Source organism: Numida meleagris, chromosome 1 (assembly GCF_002078875.1).
Source record: "Numida meleagris isolate 19003 breed g44 Domestic line chromosome 1, NumMel1.0, whole genome shotgun sequence".
In the NCBI taxonomy this organism is placed as follows: domain Eukaryota; kingdom Metazoa; phylum Chordata; class Aves; order Galliformes; family Numididae; genus Numida; species Numida meleagris.
The window spans coordinates 78,928,219-78,954,155 of NC_034409.1; the positions used below are offsets into that span (position 1 = coordinate 78,928,219).

General features: G+C 45.4%; 1 protein-coding gene and 1 long non-coding RNA gene across 5 annotated transcripts in view; both read left to right on the forward strand.

Moving 5' to 3' along the window:
- IGSF11 (immunoglobulin superfamily member 11) overlaps positions 1 to 5,547 on the forward strand; it is a 91,394-nt gene extending 85,847 nt beyond the window's left edge. Inside the window, exons 5-7 of one of the 3 annotated variants that reach the window (XM_021398155.1) lie at positions 463 to 585; positions 808 to 958; positions 1,645 to 5,537. In XM_021398155.1, coding sequence (XP_021253830.1) covers positions 463 to 585; positions 808 to 958; positions 1,645 to 2,095 — 725 coding nt within the window. In that variant the 3' untranslated portion in view covers positions 2,096 to 5,537. Of the gene's footprint in view, positions 1 to 462; positions 586 to 807; positions 959 to 1,644 lie in introns of all 3 variants that reach the window. The other 2 variants (XM_021398165.1, XM_021398174.1) reach the window with 2 other exon arrangements.
- LOC110399467 overlaps positions 23,254 to 25,937 on the forward strand; it is an 81,616-nt gene continuing 78,932 nt past the window's right edge. For both annotated transcript variants that reach the window (XR_002439220.1, XR_002439219.1), the window contains exons 1-2: positions 23,254 to 23,859; positions 25,505 to 25,681. This is a non-coding gene — a long non-coding RNA (uncharacterized LOC110399467). The remainder of the gene's footprint in view (positions 23,860 to 25,504; positions 25,682 to 25,937) is intronic.

Below are 25,937 nucleotides of genomic sequence, written 5' to 3' on the forward strand. Positions count from 1 at the left end.
GACCAAATGAAGACAGCAATACTTTTGTCGTTTGTCTTGCTGTATTTTCAAAATACAAAAGAATTTTAAGTAATTCAGGAATGAGGAAAATTGGAAGAGCAAGGAGTGGGGAACTCAGGGATGGGAAAGCGGGGTGCTGCAGGGCAGAGCTCAATATAGCAGGTGGATTTGGGTATAGGCAATTGCACATCTTTTCTTTCCTCCTTTCTCTCACATAATAATATGAGTCCCAAGCTTTCATTTGCAGAAATTCATCTGTAAGAAGAAAAAGAAACATCTAGTGTAAGCTCCTTAAGACCTAATCTTGTGTGTGTGCACAATGCTTCCATCTCAGGGTTTCTTCCTAATTTATTTATCTCTTAAGAGTCTCACACATCAATTCTCTATTTTCTGGATTTGCCTTTTCATGGTTTTCCTCGAGCCCGGGGGAGGGATTTAAATCCTTCTTTTCTCTCTAACTAGACCAAGTCCAGGGCACTGTCACTCTCCGAAATATCAGCACTGTGTCCTCAGGTCTTTACCAATGCGTGGCTTCAAATGCCATTGGAACCAGCACTTGCCTTCTGGACCTGCAAGTCATTGCACGTAAGTATTTTGCCAAGGGAGACTTGGTCAACCGCTTCTGTCTTGTGACAGTAACACATGTAACCATGTTTGCTGTGAACCAACTTGTGCCTCTCTATCAGAAGACCGTTGTGCCCTGGAATGGGGATATTGCCTTTCCCCGCTTCCAAGCTTCAAATGCTCACAGATGGCCACAGCCCAGCCCTGATTTATTCTCCATTCTCTGTTCACTCCTCCCCACAGCCCACCCATGGAGCATCGGCCTGATTGCTGGAGCAGTGGCCACAGGTGCTGTCGTGCTTATTGTCTGCATTGTGTTGGTGGCCATAGCACTGTTTTACTGGAAAAATAAACACAAAGAAGAAGAAGAAGAGGAGATTCCCAATGAGATAAGGTAGGGGTCAGGGAAATCTGGTGGCTGGAAACCCCCGATCAGCCAGCAAAAGCAGCAGCTAGCAGGAAGGCAAGCAGAACCCCTGCTTTTCATAATCCTTAGGTGTGTTCCCTGGGGTAAGGGAAGGCCTCCATATTTGTCCAAAAAATAGCAGAAGCAAATGAAGAATGGCAACTACAGATTTTTCTTTCCAAATTGCCGTTATTGGGAGCTTCAACTTGGCACTATAAGCTCTGTTGGGAGAGTGACTGTATGTGTGGTGGGGATCTGGACCCACAGTATCAGATAGTAATAACTAAAAAGCTCTATAGGTACAGCTGTGATGTTCTCTGGTGTTACAAACACAGTGTTTCCCTCTGGTAGCTTCCTGAAGCTTCCCTGAGGATCAACTTCATTGGCTGTACACGTATAGTTGTACTGACTGGATGTGACAGCCACTGGTTTGGCCCCTTGCAAACCTGAGCGTGCTTTGCTTCCCTCAGTGGTAGGCACATGAAGCAATTAATGTGTACAGAAGTGGATCCTGTAAAAAGGGATGAGTGAACAGGCCAAGGAGTGATGCCAGTTCATGTTGGTGCTGTCCTTCACCTTGAATTAATGGCATTGCCTCCAGTGGGGGGTCGTGGTGAGGATTTGCCGAAGCGAAACAGCATCCTCCCTGTGCCCTCACGGTCTCTCTTTCCCAGGGAGGATGACCTGCCACCCAAATGCTCCTCCACCACCAAGACATTCCACGCTGATGCATCCTCATCGGAGAATGACACCCTCACCTCCTCCAACACCTACAACAGCCGCTATTGGAATGATCCCAAGGCCAATCATGCCACAGACTCCTTCACCCGCTTCAGCAACAGTAATGATGCCCGCCAGCCGCCCTTCTCCCGCTCAGGGAGCACAAGCGCTCGCCCTGTCTACGCCAATGGTGGCCACCCCTCCCCAGCTGCCCCTAAGACGCTGGTGGTGACAGCCAGCACGGCGCCATCCCCACAGGAGGTGGCCCGGAGCAATGGCTCGGTCAGCAGGAAGCCTCGGCTTCCACACACCCGCTCCTACGCTGTCAGCCAGGCCACACTGGAGCGGATTGGGGCTGTTCCTGTCATGGTGCCCGCCCAGAGCCGGGCTGGCTCGCTTGTGTAGGGGCACACTGGCGGCTGAGAGCTGAGCAAGGGCCTTGCATACCAGGGGAGCAAAGACATGGCTGAGAGACCCTACTCCTTCCTGAAAGGCAGTGAGGTGGAGGTAGGCCTCCCAAGGCCGCTGCCAGCCATTGGGGCAGCTCCAGCCATGCTGCATTGCCCCCCAGCTGTTGGGGCTCCACCATGGACGCCACAGATGTGCCAAGGCCACAGGGCATGGAGGGCCCTCCCTGGCTGCTGGGCCCTGGCTGGGACCCCCTCCCAGCCTAGCCTCAGGGCTTTTGCTTTTGTTTCCAATTTGTTTTGTTGGGGCTCATTTCTATTCATTTGGGTCTTTCAGGGAGGTTTGGGAAGATATATATATATATATTTTTTCTGTTGTTGTTGTTTTATTTCTAAGAGGACAACAACCAGTGTGGGGCAGAGGAGGCTGAAAGGGGAGGGGTGCCAGGTAAGGTACACCTTGTCATGGAGGCTGTGACCCCCTCTCTGCCTCCTAGCCCCACTGATGGATGAAAAAGATTGTTGGGATGGGGACAGCCACGAAGAGGCACCGGCCGAGCTGGAGGGGCAAGCTAGCAGCACAGCCACCAGCCAAACCTTGGGGAAGGCTGGGCAAGGGCATGGGCCAGGGAGTGGGTTTTTTTTTTTTTTTGCGGTTCTTCCCCTCAGCCCTGACACACACATACACACACACACACACGCATGCACGCACAGGTACTCCTCAGGCTGGGTGTTTTTCAGCTGCTGCCAGAGCCCTGTTTATGGCTGTGGAGAGTGCTGCTGTCTGGGCCTCTGTCCCTGAGAAGCTCTGTGCAAAGCAAGGGCACATTGCTGCTGCAGGCCCCATGGCTTTTATTGGGTGTTACTGGAGTTATTTTGGAGGCAGAGTCCTGAGCAGAGCCTGCTACACCTGGGCTACACCTCTTATGTGGAGTGAGGGGCTTCAGACCCCTCAGCTTTGGTGTTTGCATGGTGAGTTTCCCTTACTGGGCTGACTAGAGGGCTTCCCTGCACAGCAGGGCACATGTTTGCTTGGGGTCCTCACACAGAGGCACCATAGTTTTCGTTCCCTCTCTCCCACACATGCAAACTTCCCAGATGCTGAGTTTGGCAGGATTTATTTCCAAATCCTTTTCCTTAGAAAGAGTGAAAGCAGGGACTCAGTGGAGGATGTAACTCTGTGGAAGCCCACGTGCTGTAGCTCTGCCTTCCCTACTTCCCGCACTGGTACTTATGGCACCTGCTGATGGATCATCCTTACAGCTGGAGGGTGACTGTGGCTGGCGCCTGTCCTCTTACTTCTTCTATTCCAACTAAATAGCCTTAATCAAAGCCAAGAGTTGAAACCGCTCAAGGGACCTGATGCCATTGGAGGGATGGACTAAGGGCTTGGACTTTTCCGCCTGAGAGAGCCCTGGCTCAGCGGAGCCATGTCTGGATGGGTACTCCCAACCTCCTGCATAACACCAAGCCTTGCACATATAAAGGCAGTGGTCACCTCCAAAAGTACCAGAGACCTTCCAGATCAGATCTGCTCTTGGAAAAAGCAACTTGAGAGCTCACAGGTAAATTTCTGTAGCTCTCACATTGAAAAAAGGGTCAGTTTAAGCCAAGAGACTTCCTCATCCCCCTTTCCTTGCCATGGCACGGCTTTACTTTCCTTAGCAGTGCACAAACCTTAGGCAGGGCCTTCTGCCTGAGCTGTACCTTTCAAATGCAAGCACATGCTCTGAGAAGGCGGAGAGTTGAGAGCTGGGTTCCCACGTGGACACACTTACTTTTGGGGAGGTTGTGAGCTCCTGGGCAGCAGTAGGCTTGAAGCTTGGCTGAGATTTTGTGCCTTCTTTGCTTAAAATAAAGAAAAAAAAAAGAGAAAAAGAAAAAAAAAAAGAAAAAAAAATCCAGCCTCCCTTTCTTCCCTGTCCTACACAACTCCATCCAAGAATGGGTGCAAACCACTGTGGTGGCACAGACAGGGAGTTGCTGTGTGTACACACGTTCCAGAGGAGCAGTCCTCTTCCCTACCTCTCTTTTCTGCTGTGTGGTAGGACTGACTGGGGGAAGAAGGGTCACTTTTGAAACCCTGATGTGGGAAGGGAAGAAAAAGCATTCAAAGAAAAGCCCAGACGCATTCTCTCTGCTTTGGAAACAATCCCTGTGTGACATTTACAGGAACACTGCCCTCAGCAGGCCCTCTCCTCTAGTGGGAAAGCTCTTCTCGTTCCTACCGTCCATGAGACTGTTTGCTCCTCTTTCTTTGTTCTTTCTAATTGTATAAAATTCAATAAAACTTTATTCATATAAAAAAAGGACTTTCTACTGCTTGCCACTGCTTCCCCTTTCCCTTAATTCTGTAGCTACGATGAATTTGGCTGTTAGTACTCATCCTCGATACGGCTGTCAGTAAGCAGTGACCATGCAACCATGACCTGACTCTTCTTAGGCCAGCCAGTTTGGCAGTGCACCCTGCTATTACAGCCTTGTTTTGCTCATTCATAATAATCTGACACCTTGCCCTTGAAGGTACCATTTCCCAGGCTTGCAAGATCTCTGCTTCCCTAGACAAAGGTGAGTTCTATTTTTTGTCATTCAGGAGATGGGGATCCTTTGTACTGCTTTGAGTGTTGTGGGAAAATGTTTTTAAAATTCGGCTACCTTTTGTCATGTTAGTTTTCTAGTAAGTCCCTCTCTGACTTTCGTGGGCTTCTGAATATATTTGATTGGAGAAACTATCAGGAGTTTAACTAATGTTCTGAGCACCATGGGTAGAGCATTCACACTTCCAGGGCATAAGGGGACTGGAAAGCACACACCTTTTGGTATCAATAGCTGCTAGCAGAAGGTTATTATTAGGGCAGTCTGATGTTTCACCATTTTTTTCATCTGTGCATTTTTTTTCTCCGTGTTTCATTTTCCCTTCTTCTCTAAACTCCTCCAGATACTCTGAGAATGATTATTTAAACCAGAAAACTACAGATCCAACAGCAATGTTAATTCAGCCCTGCTGCCCTGCTGCACACATATCTTGCTCTCATTCCATGGTATTTTTCAATATCTAGTTTTAAATACTCCTTTGAATGTGTTTTCAGCTGTTGGCTTTACATGATGAGGTGACTGCATTGCCATTTTGGGAAAGTTGCTGTAGGAATCTTAATGTTTGCATTTTTCATCTTTTGATTGTGCAACCTTGGTGTGACATTAATAGTGCCTTTGCATTTTATTCCCATGATAGTCTTGTCAGTATTCTGCTTTCCTATCCATTCCTTGCCACTGGCTTGCCCTTCACATCATTTCTCCGTGCATCTCTGTCTATTGATCTATAGCAGAATTTCCCAAGATAGAGGACAATTTACTATGTTTTTGCAGCACCTAGTGTGCTGGTGTCTTAGCTCTAAGTTGTACCAAATGAGGCATTGCTGTAATACAAATTTCTAGCTAAAAATAATACCAGTTAGAGGTCTTGATAGTGAGCAACTATCATTAAAAAACAGGGAAAGCTCAAGCTATTATAGTTGTAAGTGGAAGTCCCTACTGAAATGCTTGAATTTTCCAGCAGCCTTCAACCACAGTTGTGTGGTGGGGATTGTCCCCCATTGTGAATGCCACAGATGTTACTTTAAATGGCAGTACCCATCAGTCAGATCACCTGCCGTCAAAGACTGTTTGAAGGAAACATGTTCTAACACAAGGAATAACAGTACTTTTAAGTGTTGAGACAGAAAATACAGAGCCACAAGAGGATGTCTTACACTTCAGCAGTGGACGTCTTTCTAGAGGTTGGTGGAGGTGAGAGCTCCGTTTCAAAAATCTGGGAAACCTGGTCTGAAGACAGCCAGGAATTTTTTCAACTTGCACAGCTTTTGGACTTGGATCTGCTGATTCATCTGAACTAAAAAAAATTGCCCAGACGCATGCACTTCAGCAAACTCTTGCCAGAACACAAACAAGTTTCCAGTAGAAGACAGTCTGCCAGATGGTGTCCTGAAGACTGAGTGGCTACCTGTGAGGACCTGGGATGCTCAGATCGAGCCTCCTTATGTCATGATTTAGGTCTTGGTGAAGAGGACCCCAAGCCAGGGTAACCTCAGATGACACAGAACACTGATGTGACTGGATGATCCATTTGGTACTGGGCAGGGGCAAATGAAACTGAAATGTTTTGATCCTTCTCTACCTCCCCAAAACTGGAAAAGGTACTGGAGGAATTTTCATGATAAATTTCTGTTTTCATCCAACACAGTGATAAGTTTTTGGAAATGAGTGGATTTCTCTTGGAAGCAACATTTTGCATCCCAGCTTCCTCTTGTTCAGGTACTCAAGTACCTTTCTATATCTGTATGCTAACAGGAATTTTCCCAATGCTACTAGTTCATGAACTGGTGACAGAGTGTGCGTATGTGTGCCATAACCTGAGTACACCCCAAATGGTTCAGCAGATTCGCTTAAAATGGTCTTGAGCACTTCTAAGACAGAGAGCAGGGAAAACTGGGAAAACAGGTACCTTGCACCTGTTGATTTCAGAGCAAACCCAATAGGGAGATAATACATGACAAGAGCTTTGGGCCTGAATAGGGAGTACTGTTCTTTGGGCAGCAGAAACTCGGTAGACTTGTCTTTTCCCAAATCCAGGACTCTGACATGTTTGTTTGTTTGTTTGTTTGTTTTTGATGAATTTCTCTGACAGCAACTGCTAATAAAGCACTTTTCATTTCCCTTTGGTAGAGGCTCCCTGGCTTTAGACAGCACTGTGGAAATGGGACAGTATGCATGGATAGGTACCAGACTCCTATTAAGCCTCCTAATGCCTTTACTGCTAGTTGTTTTTTTTCCTGAATTTTTCCTTCCTCCTGCTTCCTCTGTAGCATGTTTGAATGAGAAACTGGGTTGGCAGGAAGTTTAATCTATCTATGTTAAAAACACACACAAAACCCCCCACCAAAATCCTGAAACAAATAGCAGCAAAGAAGAGAGGAGATTAAGACACAGCTTGCATGGATGGCTGGCAAGCAATTCTTTAGCAGTGGATGTGGCCTGGATCAGCTCCTGGATTTGGACTTACTAAAATACGTTTGGAAAGGGGATGATGACTTGCTTCCTGTTGATAAACTTAAATGGGAAAACTGGTGTGGTGCACACAGAGAAACATTGGCTGAAGGGCTTGATACAATAAAACCCAGAGGCTCTCCTCGTTTGCTCATCTGTATTTGAACCCACTGTTTGGTAGAGGGGCTAAGCTACACAGCCTGGTTGCTGTGTAAATAACTGCAGAAATTCTCTCGTTGCTGTTTTTCTCCTGGGGTCTCAAAGCACTTTGACAAGCAAAGTGTAGCAGTCAACAGGTCATGTGGGCATGTGAGACATGGGAAAGGGTGTGTGATTGGGTTGCAGCAGCAGAACTTTAAGCTGTGGCAGTTTCTAAGATTGCTCAGGAGCCTAGAGACTTTTTTTTTTTCCCCTAGTGCTCTGCACCATTGGTACAGCATTTCCACTCCTCCACTCCTGATCTTCTCCTGTCATTTAGACAGGCTTGTGGGGAAGGCTTGCATGCGCCCCTGTCCTGCACAAAGGACTGCCAAAGGCTAGGATTAGCTCAGTAGAGAAGCCAGTGTAGCTCTCATTAGGCTCTCAAAGTTAAGACACATGTTTTGGGATATAAAATATTACAGAATGCGCCTTGAACATCATTAGTACTTCTTCTTTTGGCTGTGATTTGCTGCTGGGACAAATATGCCCCAAACCGAACACTCCCTTTTGTGATACAAACTGCAGAAATGAGTGAATGGGGTGAACACGTAGACCCCCCCCGGGAGAGAGCTGAGAATCTCTCTTGGCTGTCCTTTCCCAGTGGCTGCAGAACACAGCCTATTCCTGCTGTCTGTGAACGCAGTCTCTGTGTTCATGATTTTATTTGCTTGTCTTCATTGTTTGCAAGCATGACCGTAAAGCGTGTGAACACCTCATACCTGAGCTCAGCCTTGTTCATCTAGAGCATGCATCCCATTTGTTTCCCAGGCTAACCTGTTGCACATCTGTCAAATCACGATGGATTTTGCTGCCCTTCCTGGCCTTCCACAAGGTGCTGGCTGGTCTGGGGAAAGCTGGTTCCTTCTGGGAAAGTAAACAGGGAGGTCTGGGTTGATTGTCCGAAGGGCCTCGTCCAAACACGGGGCATTTACTCATTCACTCCACATTCCGGTCACAAAGCTCGCTTTTTTTTTGGCGGCTCTGTGCTGACATCCTCTGGAGGGATGAAGAACTACATCTATTCCTATTGCCCACTTGTTACAACTTGGCTGCACCAGAGTTGACCTCCTTACTACCTTGTAGGTTGGTTTCTTTTCTTTGTGGTCCTGAAAAAAAAAAAAAAAAAAAAAAAAGTGCTCAGTGAGAGAAGAGTGAGTGCCTTTTCCCTTTTTTCACCAAAGAGTGCTACTTAGCATCTGCCCTCTCTACTGTGGTGTCTGTTATGCAGTGGTGGGGAGGCCTTGAGCAATTTGCCTGCATCTCAGGAGCAATTGGTTTACCCATGGCCTGCCTCTAGCTTCCCAGCTCCTCTTCGTGCTATAATGGTCTATGACTCAAAGGCATGGGGAATGGGCTGGTGTGTGAGTCTGGGGAACAGATGGGTCACAAATAGTGTAAGAGCTGCTGTGCCTTCATGACATTTTTTGTGGACTCACAACTGACTTAAATACGTCCTTCTGCACTGCTGTTGAGGTTGAGAGTGGCAGCCTGGCTGATATTTTTCTAGCTTCTCCACACTAGAGCAATGCTTCAGAGCTTAGGACAGCATGCAATGGAAGAGCAACTGCAAACTAAGTCTTATTTGACTGCCAACCACCCCTGGAGATCCTCAGTGACCTTGTGAAACCAGCTCCCATGTCCACGCTCAGCAATGTGCCCAGATAAGTTGCAACATCAATAGTCTGGGTTTGGATCTGAAAGCAAAGTACTTGCTCAGAAAAGCCTGGTGAGGTTTTTCTTCAAAAGACAAGGTGGTTATACGATAACCTCCAAAGTTTGATTTTCTTTTCAGCAGTGGATTTTGTTTTCAGTGTGGATCGGAAATAGAAAATAAAACTCCAATAGATTTTGGATGTGGCCAAGTTTCCAAAACATTTCATATTACACAGGGCCATCTCCAGACCCTGGTGATGGAGTTCTGGAATATCAGAAATCACAGCCTCATTCCACATCTGCTGGTCCATGAAATGAACCCAGTCACAGTTCTAAGACCAGCTACTCAACAAATGCCATTCATCCTTGAGATGCAGTTTATAATCAGGATTTTTGTGTCATGCCCTCATTTCTGTTCTTGTCGGTCAAGTCAAGAGCATACAACCCAAGGGGCTCTTCTGGTATATTTTCAACTGGACTTTACCATAAACATCGTGCTCCTATCCGTCCCCAGCACACACCAGATATACAGTAGGTCTAACCTTTCTTTCAGCCGATGTGAAGCTCCTCAGCCACTGGCTGGGAGGGAGCTGCAGTGCCTGACAGCTCTGTCATATTTCTGAGCAGGGAGTTCGAGGTTTGCATTGAAATTGATCACATCAGTCTCTGGTAGTTTTAAATTATTTTTGCTGGCCCCAAAGGGTTCTTAGGCTGTAGATATTTGTTTTGGTTTGTTTTATATTACAAAGGTTTTTGGAAGTTTATCAGTGACTGTCTTTTAGATGTAATGGCCATGCACCTTTGCATCATATTTTAGCTATCATAAATTTCTGTCTCGGCAATAGGTTTGTGTTACACTGAGCTGTTGCAAATCCACTACTTGTTAGAGTGAAGCACAGAGAGACCAGCTCTTACACAAATGCAACTGTTACACAAGTTAGTAGGTAGAGAACACAGGTACTAGGTGCTAGGCTGTTTAGAAAATGGTTCCTACGATTGTTCCTAACATATTAATGTCTTTTAGTATCTTTTCGTTGTTCATTTAAATCTTCTGGTGGTGTTTCTGCTTCTAAGTTATACTTACTAAGAGGAAAGAGTATCCCTTTTCCTAATAGCAGGTTACCTGTAACACTTGTAACTGTCCAAGTCTGTTGAAGTCTCTGGAATGGCTCCTGTCCTGCCCATCTCTTCGTTTTCAGCAGCAGTAGGATCAGGGACAAGATTAAATCATGATGTGGCTTAGAGAACTAATGAGAAACTTCTGTTACTTCGTGTCCATCTGAGAGTGGAAAACTGATTGAGTTAACTTGGGGCAAAACCTAGTGTGTGCATTTGGGGTTTAGAAGAATGTAGTTCAATTCAGCTGAAATAGATGAAGGCAGTATTAAATTAACTTGCAGCAAGGGTATTCACTCACAGTGGCATCCCCGTGTACTGAACACTAGTTTGTAGGCCAGCTGGTGTTAAAGCCATAAAGCATCTTCATTTAGTGGAGACTTCGGCTGAGTTATATTCGCCATCCGGTCAAATTTCAGCCACTAGAGAGTTAACTTCAAATTCCTTTTTGAGCTTAAATGCAAATGTTCTTTAAATAATTCTTTACTTTGTAGGTATGTGATTTATATCTGTTAAGAGAAGGAAATTACTCAAGAGGATAGGAAAAAAGCACATTAAATGAAGATAAATACACCAGGTGCTTATGATCCAGCAAACGTGCTGCATGGATACAAGTCAGAGCTGGGCTTCACTCTTAGATTGCCACTGACTTGCTGTATGACTTGAGGTGACTCAGAGATACAGACAAACATCTTGGGGTCCAAGCTGGGTGCTTGGAGTGCATGTCAAGGGCAGACCTGTTGGTGAACATAGGAGTCTGAGAATGAAAATGTTATCTTGGTCTCTGAAACTTTTGTTCCCCACCTCGAAAATTGGTATCATCATAAAGAATAGGCTTGAGATGGACTTCAAAACATGGCTGACTAGGCATGGAGACAGAAAGGAATGCTTCCAATATTGTTTCTGACTCAGTAACTTGTGAGAGTTTTGCTTTTGAAGGATTATCTACGTCACTCTTAGTATGTACCTTGCCAGCCTTGGGTGTTAACTTCGCTACATGCTGCAGGGAATGTACGGATCTCTGTCTTTCTCATTTAGCTGTTTATAACCAGAGACAGGATTTTCTCCACTGGAGTTGCAGCAATTTGAAGCAAGTGATCAGCCGCTAGCCAACTAGCTCCTCCTAGCTGCAGGAAGGAAAGGATGGCTTTCCAGATAGGAAATCCATCAAGGGTTGGTTTTATTCAGCATCAAGCAAACTCAGTCCCTGGGGCTGATTTCTAAGCAAAGGAGAGATGTGTATTACTTTCATGGGCAGAGCCATGGTTGGTGTACACCTGGCTAGGAGTTATCTCATTCCCAGCTATGGCTGAGGGCTCCCACTTAACCCCAGAGCTATCCTCAGGCCTGGATGAAAAGACAAATCTTTTTTTCTGGAAAAAAAGAGGGAAGTAGGGGGGTTCGTGATTTTGGTACTCCTGGTGGGAAACAGAGAGCCTTGGATGCCATGTTACTGGGCCAGGGCAGGTCTTTTTTATAAGTAAGTCCAACTTTGCAGATGGATATGCCACATATCTGCAAGGTTGAGCTTTCAAGACAGTGCCTGAAGCCTTCCAAGCAAAGGCCCAGGCACTTGGGCTGAAGCAGACCTCTCAGCCTCCTGTTTCTGTTTCCTATTTCCTCACAGATCAGGAAAACTCCCCCATGGCCTACATGTGTGACCTTGAAATGTGGACAACCGTTGTGTTTTTGGAGCAGTAGGTGGGATTTTAACATTTGCCCCACTGACTGAAGCAGCATTGCTGCTCTGTGGACTGGCATGAAAGCCACTTTCCCCTGTAAGCTGGTGTCACGCTTTGTCCATGCTGTGCTGTGCTGCTGTGGTACAGCTTTCTTTGCGGACATCAGGCAGAAGCACCAAATCTGTCACCTGGGCCCCTCCTGACAGGACAGCTGCAGCATTAACAGCCTCCCAGCATGCTGGTTACTTGCCATCAAGGAATATGCTTGGAGGTGAGCTGGTGGTAACAGCTGCTGGTTGAGAAGTTGGGAGCCTTCACAGTGGATATAGTTCCTTTGCACAGTGACAAGAACTGCACAGAGCCAGCTGCATCTTTCTCCATGTGTCCCTCCTCATAAGCCTCATCCCCAAGGTCGCTGTCCTTTCAAGACAAGTCCCAAAGGCACAACATTATTCTCCCTCAGCCTCCTACTCTCAGGCCTGGGCCTCTTTCTCAGGTCCTTCAGTCCCCTAGCCCACCCCACCAGCTCTTCATATACAGTTTTCTTGCCTCACTCTCTGGCTTTCTCCTCTATGGTTTCTTCTTGTCCTCTCTGTGGGCTTTCACTCATCCTTTCTCCCTCCATTAATTCATTTTCTGCCTCATCCCAGTTACCTCTGGCTCTCTCAGTTTTTCCAGCTTCGTGGTGAGGCCCCAGTGCAAAGCCCTTAGAGCATCCACGTTCTCCAGCAAGCTGTGAAAGTGGAAGATCCAACGGCTTCACCTGCACCTAGGGACTCGATTCTGTCATCTCTTAAGAGAACAACTGTGTGTTGCCTGTTCCTCCACAAATCAATGGTTATGGCCCCATGTAATAGGCAGCAATTTGTCTCTGTGTGTTTGCCCTGCCTCTAAGGTGCAGAGCTTCTGTGTGAATGCTGAGAACAACCCCGATATCTCACATCATGAGAGAATATACATCCACCCTTACCCACCCCTCCTCTATAGAGACGTAAATGAAGATATAAGCAGTTATAAAGGGGAAAAAGGAAAGGAGTAATGAAACAGCCAGCCCCTTCATAGCCAGCAAGCCTAGCAAGGAGGTCAGATAGGCCATGGAGATAAGTTGTGTGTTTGCACAGGGGATTGCTCCTAGAGCCAGGGTGAGAGGTGAACTGGCAGGAGCCAGTGTCTGAGAGAAGCTGGCTGTGGTACTATGCGAGGTCTGTGGTTCTGCAGATGTAGCAGCTTCAGCGTTCAGCACATCCTCGTATTGCAGGGCATTGAAACAAGGGTGTGATGTTCAGCTGCCAGATGGAGCCAGCAGTGGCTGTGGTTTGGAAAACAACAACAACAACAAAAATTTATTTGGACAGAAAATAAATCTCAGTGACAGGGAATAAATAGAAAGCACGGAGTCGTCATTTTTAATAGACTGTTTTTTCTCCAGACCGTGACTGCACGTAAAGCAGCTAGGGCCGTCGGGGGGCAGCAGCAGCAAGCGCTTGGGAAGCTGTGCTCCCAGAAACCTTCCAGCATCCTCCTCCTGACTGACAGAGTGCTGCACCTCATCTTCGGGACCCGGCATCTTTCCAAATCCCAGTCGCAACGGGCTGCGTGGCAGTGACACTTTAACATGCAGCATATGCAACTCATTTCCCTATTCACTGGGCTATTTGTAAACCTAATTTAAGCTAAATCTCTCCCTACTCTTATCATTTTACATAGCTCCGGATGAGAGTGTGGGAGTGGAAAATAAAATGAGGAGTTGCCAGCAGTGCACCTCTTTTTCCCTTCCTTCCATTCTAGTAGTGTAGCTTGGTAATCATTTCTTTGCTGCATGGGAAGGACCTGGCACCCTTCATTTGTATAACCTCGTGTGCAACCTTCATGTCTTCTGGGGCTGATATTCGAAGAGGAAAGCTCCTCTGGGTTCCCTGGGAATGGAGGGAGGAGGGTGAGCAGCAGATGTGGTTTTAGCTGGGATCCATCACCCTCCTGCTCTCTCAGGAAGAAAGGACCGTCTGCTTGCATGTGATTTAGTTTGGTTTTGCTTAAAAATCACAGTGATGGTCCACACCCCTCCCAAGGTGTCCCAACAAGTGAAAAAAAAACCAAAACACTGTGAAATTCAATTAAATTCTACATATAGAAAAGCAAATTACTTTACCTCCATAAATTCCTACTGAAGTAGTTTTAAGCAGCTCCAGGATTTTCCCTCTCATTCCTCCCTGCTGTGATGCAGCTCTGTTGTTCCCTGTTGAACAGCTGCTGCTGCAAACCAAAGGAGGGTTTCATTTCCATCCTATGTGAAGCACTGCTTAGTTTTTCTCTTGGCTGTTCTTCTTCGTTTGTTTCTTATAATGATAAAAGTGGTAGGAACTTTTAAAGATAGGAAAAGGCCACAGTGGTTACTCCAAGGAGTTTAGAGCCTACTCTCCTGAAGGAGACTGACAGAGAGATAAATGAGTGGACACATGTCATGCGTGCCTTTGTAGTTTCCTATTTGGTAGAGCACGTGCATTTGGAGGAGCAGAGGAATGCCTGCAGGCTTCTTACATAAGACCTTGGAAATCCAATTCTTGTGAAGGGAGAGATTTGGTGAACAGAAGGGATCACAGATGCAACTCTGGCTGCAGGACTCATTGGAAGTTAGAGAGTTAGAGCCTCAGGAGGCTCCAGCAAAGGTGCTCTGTGAACGGTTGAGGGAAGAAACAGGTGCAGAGAAGTGGGTGAAAGAAGAGCTGTCTAGGTAAGAGCAAAACTCTTCAAATGGCCTACAGAGGGCAGACAGCTGGGGAAGAAAGGGCTTGGAGTTGTTTTGAGCAGGTGTTGGAGAGTGGAGGGGCAGCAGTGTTTTGAATAGACTGAAGCTCAACAGATTTCATGGTCAAAGCTCAAGGTAATGTAGGCCCAAAGAAGGTTCTGTTATCACATATACATTGTGGGGGCCCTATGACTGCGATTTTCTCATAAAAGGGCCACAGATGCCTTTCAAATAGCACTCTGGAGACATATATATAACTATTACTCACTTTGTACTATACCTCCATCAAACCTGTCAAAAAAATAAAGTTGGTGTAAAGTTCGTATGAAATTTCTGTGAAATATTTTCACAGCCAATGTGTGTTCTTCGTGGGAACAAATAGAAATATTTTTAATCACAAAATGAAAAGATTTCAGGTTTGGCAGTTGTTTCCTGGCTCTGGGTAGTAGTTATTTTTCTTTTCCCTCCTTCTCCCCACTGCTTTGTTTAGTTTCTTCTGGCTTTAAGCTTCTCAAAATGAAGTCAATGTTTTCTTCGACTGGGGAAATTTGCCATTCTTTCACGATGATTTTATCTGAAATCTCAACTGGGAAGGCCATTATGTTTACTTCTGTGTCATGAAGTGGCTACAAGGAGCAATTACAACCTCAGAAATAAGAAAATAAGCCCTTAAATTGGTGATGTCACACAAGCCAGTGAAATCTCATCCTAAGGGCACACCAGTCATGCTGAAAGCCACACATAGCCCCTGTTGCTGCTTGTCTGAGATTTCCTAGGTGTCTCTGACCCTGCTTTCTGCTGATGGGGAAGCTGGGGTGCGCAGGGACCAGCAGTTGCAGCTCAATGTCTTCTCAGAGCCTCTGTGTGAGTAGCAGCTGGATTTGGCAGCGCTGGCAGCAGCAGGGACTGCAACACAGCGATCTGATGTGAGGAACATCTGCTGGAGACAGATAACAGGACGAGAGAAGCCTGCAGGCTTGTTCAACGGTAACTCAAACTTCAAACTAGTGTTTACAATGCATTATGTTCTACATTATCTACTTTCTTCTCTAGGGAGGGGAGGGATGCTTACAAACACCCTGGAAGCATCCTGGATGGATGAACCCTTGGGGAGACAGGTTAACAAGAGGGAACTAGGACTGAGTATGACTCAGAACTCTCCCATACTACTTAACTGTGAGAGTGGTGAGTAAGGAGGAGGCATCCATCTTTCTTCAGTAGAGCAGAACAGATATCCTTGTGCTACACAAAGAGATGTTGCGCTGTAGATGTGGCCATCTTCCCATTTATTCAGTGGTCACGTGTTAGTGAGGACACTGACTTAAGAGTATTTCCGTCCAAACTTAATACAGGATAATTCATACCGTGGGCCGTTTTCTTCCCTTTCTAGCTGACTGTGCAGGCATGGACAGCTAACCCTCCAAGTTGGACTGGAGAGGCTGATTCCTATCAGGAATGAGAAAGCAGAGGGAGAAATTCACTGTGGATATCAGTCTATATTTGACAGTGAATTTTCATTCAGAACAGAGGCACGTCCACATGACTGCTGCAGCTAAACCAACCAAGCATTGAATTGAGACTATTCATAACAAACTGCCCACGAATGGCCTGCAGGGCGAAAACTATCTGCAGAAGAAATTCGTGGGCAATTTTGACTAATGAATGAATTTGGGAATTCGGCTTTCATTTTGCAGACAGTTCAGAAATACAAGAAAAAAAAATCATGAGAAATTTATTGAATAAATGATTTATTGTGAAATATTTGTTCAGCTCTAATCTCTGTAACATATACCGTATATGGTTTTAGAAAGCACTTTAGGATTAGCTGTGGGAGCTATATGTCAACAAATAGCCTGTGGAAAAAACATTCCTTTATAAACAACTACATGGAGAAGTGTTAATGTCGCCTGTCGCACAGGGAGCCTAGCAAAGGGCTTGTGCTTGGGAAAGGACTGTTGGATTCCAGCTGTGCTCCTGGGCTCTCCAGAGCAAAAGTGAAGTCTAGAAAGTTTTGTTGGATAAGCCCTCCTTGCTGACAGCAGGAACTGAGGACAGAGAGAGTGAATAGTGAGGCTTATGCATGGGAAGGTTTGGCAGCTGTTTGAGAGAGTCATTTCACCTCCGCAATGATATTTGCTGAGAGACTGAGCTGTGATCGATTTTTACCAAGGCTGTAAAAAAACATAACTCAAACCTTGTTACATAACAAGGGTATTTATATATTCGAGGCGCTAAATGTTCATCTGCCTGGAAGTGCCTCGCAGCTAGGCACAGCACGCCTTTATGAAGAATTCTGTAGCATTTTACATCGTGCTAATACTAACAAGTCCTCCTGGGAAAGCCTAACTGCACCTTGAGTGAATACACTTTCAAGTTCAAGTGGAGGTGTTTTTAATCATCCCCTTTTTGACAGTCATCTAGACACTGTCCCACACTGTGTTGTCCCATACTAGGACCAGCTTGTCCCTTCTATGGGTGCCCTCTGCTCTAGAAGCATAGAATTATTTAGGCTGGAAAGGGCTTTTAAGACCAAGTGCATCCATCAGCCTAACACTACCAAGTCCCATCATTAAGCCATGTCCATCTCACATCTCCTAAATTCCTCCTTGGATGGGGACTCCACCACTTCTCTGAGCAGGCTGTTGAAAACACTTGGCCATCCTTTCCCCAAATAAACTCTTCCTGATAGCCAATCTAAACCTCCCCTGTGCAACTGGAGGCTCTTGCCTCATGTCCTATCAGAAGTGATAGCATTAGCAGCCAATTTCTCCAGGAAACATAAACTCATCCACCCAACTGCTTATGAGCAGCCTTAAGTACCTGTGTTCCCTGGCAGGTAGCACTGAGCGGGCCCAGCTCAATGCTTCTACCCTAACACAGGCAACAGGATTTTCTCCATACCACTCCACTGCAGCAGCAGAAACTGGCTTATCTTTGTCAAAACTGGAAGGGGAGCTGCCTTCTGGAACTTCTGGCCATCACCCAACCCAAGGAATGGAGCTTGAAAAAGATGACCTAGCATGAAACTGAAAATGCTCCTGTTCTGTGTTGGAAACACTGGACCAGATTTCTGTAAGAAGCACTACCCTCAATAGGCGTGATGGAGTGCTTTTTTGCAAAGCCCATCTTTGTTTTGCCTTTTTATTCCCCCTAAATGTGCTGAAAGCTTCTAACCTGAGTCCAGTTGTGAGGAGATGTGTGTTGTGTACAGTCATCATGATAATATGTGAAGGAAAACAATAGGAACAGATTGACTGTGGATGTGGTGGAGGTTAATAACAAATGTGATGTGGCATTTTGTTGTGTCTACCTGTAGTAAACTGAATGTTGTATGGATTCTGGTTTTTGTTTTTTTGCTGCTCTTCTGTTTCCCATTATATTATCAAAGAGAGGTCACCACTTTCCTTCTCTTACAATCATTGGCTGTGGCTGTCTCCATCTCCCAGATCTGTTACTGTTCTCTGCTTGTTCTTCCATCCCTTCATCAGGGATGATGATGGGCCACCATTGCTCATTTATCGTTTCTCCTCCCTGGCCTGGTCCAAATGTCAGCCTCATGGGGAGTTAGCCAGCGTGCTGCACAGCAAATTTGTTTCTGATAGGAGCACATATAGAAACAGAGACAGCAAGAGCAAAGTTACATTGGCTCATACTCTTATTTGTCTTTGCTTTTTGTAGTGTTGATATTTCAGGAAATAAATGGTCCAGGTTGGGCTACAAATACATTTCCAAATGTACTGAGATTTTAAAGCATTACAAGGCAGAGCAAAGCAACTTTTCCAGAACCAACCTTCTTGCAAATGTTGCTCTTCCAATTCTGACTCATGTAAAGAGACAGGGACTGGAGAAAACTATGCTGTCACCACCACGGAGAATTCCTAGGTTCAGTATGACCTTAATAACATTGCTCTATCTTTTTATGACTTGCTTTCATTATTGCAAATCTGTTTTTTTTTTAAGCAAACATATTCTTTTATCCTTAAATCTTACCTGGTGATGAAAAGAATTCCGAGTAATAAGGCACACATTCAGACACTGCAGTCATTTACACCTGCTGCACCATTATTTAATTTTGTGCTGGAAAACCTTTGTTTCATTGCTATCCAGTGTGTGGCACTGCAAAGTCGTGGGGAAGTCTACCTGCAAGGAACAGGGCCTAGGCAGGAGCACAAGCTACTGCCTTGGGAAGAGCCAAGAATTACCATGAATGTCTTTGGGAAGCAACCAAACAGTAATAGAAAAGAAACTGAAATAATCCCATGAAAATGTGGTGCAGACTTAGGATCAGTAGAAATGCAATGAGCACAAAAACCTATCTTCACTAATATGTGGGCATGTCCTTTTTTCTTTCTTTTCTTTCTTATTTATTCATGTTTTCTTTCTTTCTTTTTTTTTCCCATAGCATGATGCTTAAAGAAAGCAGGAGCTGGAAGAGAGAGCCCAGAGAACAGTAATGAGAGTAATCAGTGTTCTGGCAAATATGACCCATGAAAAAAGATTGAATTAATTGGGGTTAATTAGCCTGCAGAAAAGAAGGCTGAAGGGGGAAGGTGTGAACAGTCTTCCAGTATATAAAAGACTGCTGCAAGGAAAAAGACTATAAACTTTTCTCCTCATCCATGGTGGATAGGACAGGAAATAATGGATTTAAATTACAGCAAGATTTGAGTTAGAAATAAAAAGGCTGTGGTAGTGAAGAACCACAGTGGATTGCCTGGGGAGAGTATGGAGACTCCATCATTGGAAAGCATTTTAAGAACAGATTACCTTGCCTTTTCCAGGCATGGTTTAATTCTAGTTCATCTTATCTCAAAGCAAGGGATGAGCTAAGTGATTTCCTGAGGTTTCTCCATTTCTTGTTTCTCTGTGGTACCAGGTGTACCTGAGGTTCAATGAACTCTGCACAGGGGTTGGAGCACTGGTATCTTGGGCAAGAAGAACGACCTAATCATACACAGTGTGATGTGAAAGTTAGTTCAGCACTTCCTAGGGCTGTGCTGAATAATGCTCTCAAATACCTGTTGAACATACAGTCAACTGGGCTCTCTTCCACTTCTAGTGGGAGTTACATATTAGGGGGAGAGCTGGAAGCAAAGAGGGTTGAAACAAGAAATGTTCTCTGCAGCAAGAGATTTTATGTCATGCATTTTTTTTTTCCTAGGGATATATGGAAATGGTTCAAGATAGTTCAGATAAACTATCAAGTTTCTTAAAATGTTAAAAATGTGTTCAGGATTCAAACTAGTTTTCAAAATGGTTCTTGAAGCCATCTTTGTATTGATCCTTATTACTGTTGTAGTAATTCCTGAAAGTCCTTTTCCTTGTTCTGGTTTCTGCTGTTCCAGATCTGTTCCAGATCTTTCTCCTTTTAACCTCAGAAAAATTAACCAACCAGTCCATCTGAAAGCCACGTGTTTCCTTCTCCTCCTTCACCCTCCCTCTGTCCTTTCAGCCTGGCAAAGACCATGCAATTCTTACGCTGTCAAAACCTGATGAAACCAAGCAGAAAAAAAACTCTTTGCAGAGCATTCCTGCGTCACCAGTTGCCCTTCCCCTCCGAGGAGGTGAACTGGGCATCTCTGACTGTTTCTTTGACCATATGGTGACACCATCTCTGTCTTTGTCATTTCATAACAGTCAGAAATGTTCACTCCCAGCCCCCAAGGTCTCTCCTGTGCTGTCCCAGATGTTATGCAAAATACAGCAGGCATTTATCACCCCAGGCACATTTAGATGATTTATAAGGCAGTACCACCTGCCCTTCAGTCTCCCAGAAACATGTGCTGCTGACATTCGACAAGGTAACGCTTGTTCCTCCAGCCTAAAGACCTGGTGACAGGTTTTGCAAACCAGGTGGGCTGGCTTTCCTGCACTCAAAGGAAGAATTGTGAAGAAGGGAAGGAAGGAAGCAAGTAGTTTGCCAAAGCCTGTTAGAGGACCAGCCCCTGTTCCTAATGATCCGGACAGCATGGGTCTTGTTTTCTAGACCATGTCACATGAAGGTGCAGATCACACACTCTTTCCTGACTGGGCTATGCCAGATGAAGAGTGAACTGACTCCAACTTTTGGCACAGGGTCTCTGCCTGAGGCAAGATGCTTTCCATACCTGCCTGCTGAGGTTTTTTTTTTTTTTGGTCAGCACCCTGCAACTTGTTTTAGCTATCTGAACAGGGTTAGCAATGACCTGTTATTAAAGCTGAGCTTGAAATGAGGAAGGGGGTGTTCACAGAAGCATCTCGGTAGATCTAACCAAGCAATAATGTCTTCTTGACTCCTGCTGGAAGACAATATGGCACTAAGCCGTGATGTCTGTGATTATGGATATGCCACTGAACCCACACAAAGCGAGCCACAAGACCTCATATTATTACACAGAAATCCAATAACGTTTTTGCCTGATACGTGGAGGACAGGAGATAAAGATAGGGAGACATTAGGCTGCTTCTACATAGTATGGGAACATCTTTTGTGCAAAGCTATCTGCGGACTCTTTATGCAGTCAGCATCAGTGGGAGCTCTGAAGAGAAATTTTCACTTCTGAATAGACAGGGTTGGTCATCTCTACCTTGTACAGCTGTCTTAGCCCTGTAGTAGCAATTATTTCAGGTCAGAGACAGTGTTCTCCCAAGAAAAGCTGTGCCCAGTAAGCATCTAGAAGAAGTTGGTTGTAACTACTGCTCCTCATTCCCACTGCCTAATTAAACCCTCGATCTGAATCTTTCCACTTCTTGGTTTCTAATACCTGTGTGCATTCACAGTCATATTTTGCCACTTCTGATCACAGCACCTACTCTCAAGCCCGGAACGTGTTGTGTAAACTGATATGGGTCTCACTGTGTGTTAAAACAACGAGGGCAGAGCAGAGGGAAGCAGAATACTGCACCATTCAGTTAAAATGCCTGAAGGTTAACGGGGATGAGCACAAAGCCCCCAGCATGCAGAGCAGCCAGCCTCACCAATCGGTGTGTGCCCACTTCAGAGGAGACCAGAGGTTGCAGTTGCAATCCTTGTCAGTGTGTGCAGAAAGTACTCTGGGCAAACTGTACTTTTGAGCAAACTGATGAATACTCAAAAAATGCACCTTCTTCCACTGCCCAAGGTAGGTGAGAGTAGTGTACCTGGCTCCCTTATGCTCAAAGCCCAGACCATTTGTTTTCGATGCATTCAGCAGTAGAAGGTGACTTGCAAAGTACTCAAGTGAGCTAAACCTGTGCTCAGTGAGCCTCTTTCGTATGCTGACATGCCAACATGCCCTCTTTTCAAACAGCTATATTTTTCCTTGCTTTCAGATAGCATCACTCTGAGCCCTGTGGTCAGGACATTTTTACAACATCTGCAATGTCTCCTTACTGATAAGAAATGCTAGATTTTGGTCCCCCAGCTTTCTGACAAAAGGCACAATGGCTCTTCCTCTAGAGCAAAGGGCTGGAGGTGTTGTGTATTATCACAGTGGCTTTGTGTTTCTGGAGGCAGATGTTTGGTTAGATACAGATTCGCCAGGTATCCCTTAGCTGTCACCAGAATTTATAAAACAAAAACCCAGCTGACCTCTAGCGACAAGGTATGGAGACAGGTAAGCCTCTGCTAGTCCACAGAAACCAAGTAAACAGGGCTAGAAAAACCTCAGAGTCCACTGCAGTACTGGAGAATGATTGTCTCCCAGACAGCTCTGCATGAGTGAAGCAACAGGCTTTCCACTGGGAGACAGGTCAGCGTCTCCATTATCGAGTGTGCCCATCAGAGGCTGCATCTCCACCCTTTTAATTTCACCCTATTCTTCATAGTTGTAAGACCTCTATGCCTCTCAGGACGATTATTCTTCCATCCAATACTTGTAGTGGGTTAAGTATGCTCCTCTGGGCATAGCTAGGCAGCTATACATATTTAGCTCTCTTTTCCTCCCCGGGAATAAATTTCCCCAGCCCTTTAATCATGTTTACCGCTCTTCTCTGAATCTCTGCTGTTGCTGATGCTTTGCACTGAGCCTCATTCATCTCTGGGCTTTTTTGACGAGCTGTGAAACCTTATATTTGCCTTTTTTTTTTTTCTTCCAAAAGCGAGGCAATCCAGCAGAGTAACTAGCACTCTGAGTTAATGGCCTCCCGTGACCACAGTTTTCTACCTCTCCAAACCGCTGGGTGATCTTGGAGGTCAGTGACTTGCTGCAGTCCTTACAGTCACTGTAAACTGAGACAACAATGGTTTCATATCCTATGAAGTGCTTGGAGATCTGTGCACATGTGCAAACATAATAGAACCACTCAGCACTACTGCCATTGCTGCTGCCCAGGGGAGTGGCAGGCACTGAGATGGAAGCCAGCTCCTCGGGGGCCCAGCTTCCTCACACACACCTGGGCACAGCTGCCTCTGTGTTTGCTAACATCCACTTCTGCTGTGCAGCCAGCATCCCTGAGCTGGGTGGAAGTCTCAGAGGAAAGAGGTGGATCTTGAACTGTGGGGCAATTACATTGCTGAATAAGTTCACCTCCCTCTGATTGCTGGTTGTCAACAAGGGACCAGGACATTAACCCTCAATAAATGAAGCTATCTGTATAAGAATTGCTAAGTCACAGCCTGAACCAATGATTGAGCACCTGGTGAAGGGACACAGCCAGCCCTGGGAGCACAGGTGAAAGCAATTATCCTGGGCGACCCTCGTTCCACCCCTCCCTAACAGAGACAAGGAACAGAAAAGTTAGTGGGGAGTAGTTCAGCCATGATGCTCACCAACACCATTTATGTACTGCTATAGCTTTAAGCCATGCAGATGAAGGAGGAATAGAGGCAAGAAGAGACCTAGTCTCAGCCCTAGCCATTCTCCCACTGGCTAGGACATATCTTCATGTAACTTTTGGCTGAAATTGTCGTTAAGCAGCATAGCAAAGTGGATCACTTCTGCCTAGACATGGATGAAAGAGATGGGTGCAAGGAGGAGGAACCAGTAAAAGATGAGGAAGCAAAAAATGAGGCATCCAGAATGAGCAGTGAAGAGTCTCTATGTTACTTCAGCCGTGTTTCTACTGCTATGAGGAAATGATCACTGTTGGGAAAGTTGTTCAGTGCATTGGTTATCTGCTGTGAACTTCTTGTGAAGGGAGCTGTGTTTTCCCTCAGTACCTCTCACTTGAAATGGATCCAGAATTACTGACTTGAATTGTGAGGTCATAATATGTTCATATGTGGAGCCTAGGCACAAGTGATGGGCAAGGAGCACAGCATGTGGGCATGGATGACAGCCCAAACGTACCAGTCACACAAGCTATCTGGTCTCATCCAGAAGAAAGGAGACAGATGTCTGATAACAGGCTTTATCTGAAGAGGTGAGGCGATGCTTACAAAGGGGTACTTTTTAGAAAATAGATTCCAAATATTTACTCCTATTTAGCACAGGCCATGTCTCTTTGCCAGCAAGTGTAGAAGCTGCTTAGCTAGAGATATGAATGACTTGGGGAAAAATCATCACTTGTTTTCCTATTTAAGCAAAGATGCTTTCTCTTAATGATAACCAAAGCAGGAGGCAGCATCTCTTGGCAAACAAAGCGACATTAAAAGCATTTGCTGGAAATGTTTTCTACTTTGTTCCTGAAAAATGTTCAGGGTATATTGATAAAATAGCAGAGGGTGAAGTTGTGCAGCAGGGCTCAGCTACGGTAATTTGAAGTTTGGGAAGGGAAAGAGCAGTGGGATGGTGAAGACCCTCTTGTGAGATCTAGGAGTTTCATCCTCTGGGAAGCTTCTTATATTAAGCCTACTAATCATTTGATGCCATCTGGCATCATCCAAAGACAGAAACTATGCTCTTCCAAATCATGTTTAGAAGATACTTGGATACTTCATTTCTAGCAGGGAAATGATTCACCAACACTGGATTAAAAAAAAAAACACTGGGGAAATCATCCCTAGCATACAGATGATTCTGGGAGTAGAGACTGGCAACGTGCCTTTGAACACATCACTTCCCTGCACTCCTGGGATAAATGGAGGAGAAAGGGCTGCATCCACAGGCTGTTCCCATTCCTCGCTGGAAGAGAGCCATGCAGAGAGGCACAAAGCTTCGCACCCTGCATGGCTTTTGGGAATAGGGCTCCTTTGCAGTCAACCCATAGGACTGTTTTGGGGGCTGTGCCTGGCAGAAAGGTATTATACTGCGTATATGCAAGCTCATGTGGGCCCACATAGGGTGGGGAGTATGCTTCCACTGTGCCTGGGGTTAGGCTTGCAGTGTTGGTGCTAGGCAAGACTCATCTCAGGGCTGGCCTCCAAGGCACCTGTGGCTGAGGGTGCAGACAGAGCCAGGGTGCACCTTGCAAAGCAACAGAGACTCAACAGGAGCAAGTCTGAGATGAACTGAATTCCTGTAGGAGCTAAGGATTGTCTGTCATCCCACTCACCTGTCCTCAAAGTATGGTAGACAGTAAGATACAAGACCTAAACCCTGCTGAAACAAAAAGTGTGTACAGTTTTATCTGTGGTAAGAGGAGAATAAGCCAAAAATATAAAGCAAATAAACAAAAATAAAGTGAATCCTGGTGCTTCACATACTCCTTGAAAAACTCTGCTACAGCAGTACACAGGGTTGTTGGAGAACTGGAGTAAGGTAGTAATGGCAACTAACCTCCCCTCATGTCTAACAGGTACCCTAACTTGCTTTAATCAATTAAGTTGCACAGGAATTTATAACATCAGACCAACTTGCTTGGCTTACTGATATCTTGCAGTGCTCAGCACCACAAGGGGAAGGCTTGCCTTCTGCTGCTGAGGTTTACACATGAGTGGGGCTCTGTGCTCACTGCAGAGTCATGTCACCTGTGTGGCTTAATTAACTCAAGCAGCCTCAGGTGGACCCTCACCCACTCACCCTCTGCCATTGGTCCAGGAGCTGCTTTTAGGTTCCAGTGCAGAGCTTTGATGCTGTTTTGAGTTGGCTGTCTCATCTTGATGAAGGGTTTTCTTCCATGAACTTAGGATCTGCCTCAATTCACTGGACTGTGTGCGGAATCTGCTCCTGCTACCAGCCTTCTTTTTTTGGATGCATTAAGGTTGCGCTGTGACCATAGAGGACGGTGTGTGCACTGTAGCACCCTAGCTCCTGGCTTATCTTTTATTGTGGAGTAGCTGTGCTCTTGTTTCCTGCTGCTACAGGTAAGTGAACTTATCTTGATGGGAAAATAATGAAGAGAGCAGTATTGTGTTGGCTTCTTTAGCTGCTGACCCAAAAAGATGTCTGTGCAGTTTGGTTTCAGTTATGGAAATCAAGGGATTTGGAGTAAGAGATGGTTAACAGGAAACTGCAGGAAAAATTCTAGGTTTTTTTTCAGGCAGAAAAGAAATCTGGGCTGCTTATTTTACTCACTTGTTTCTGACACCAGTATTTAAAGTCTGCCTTATAAATGAGCAT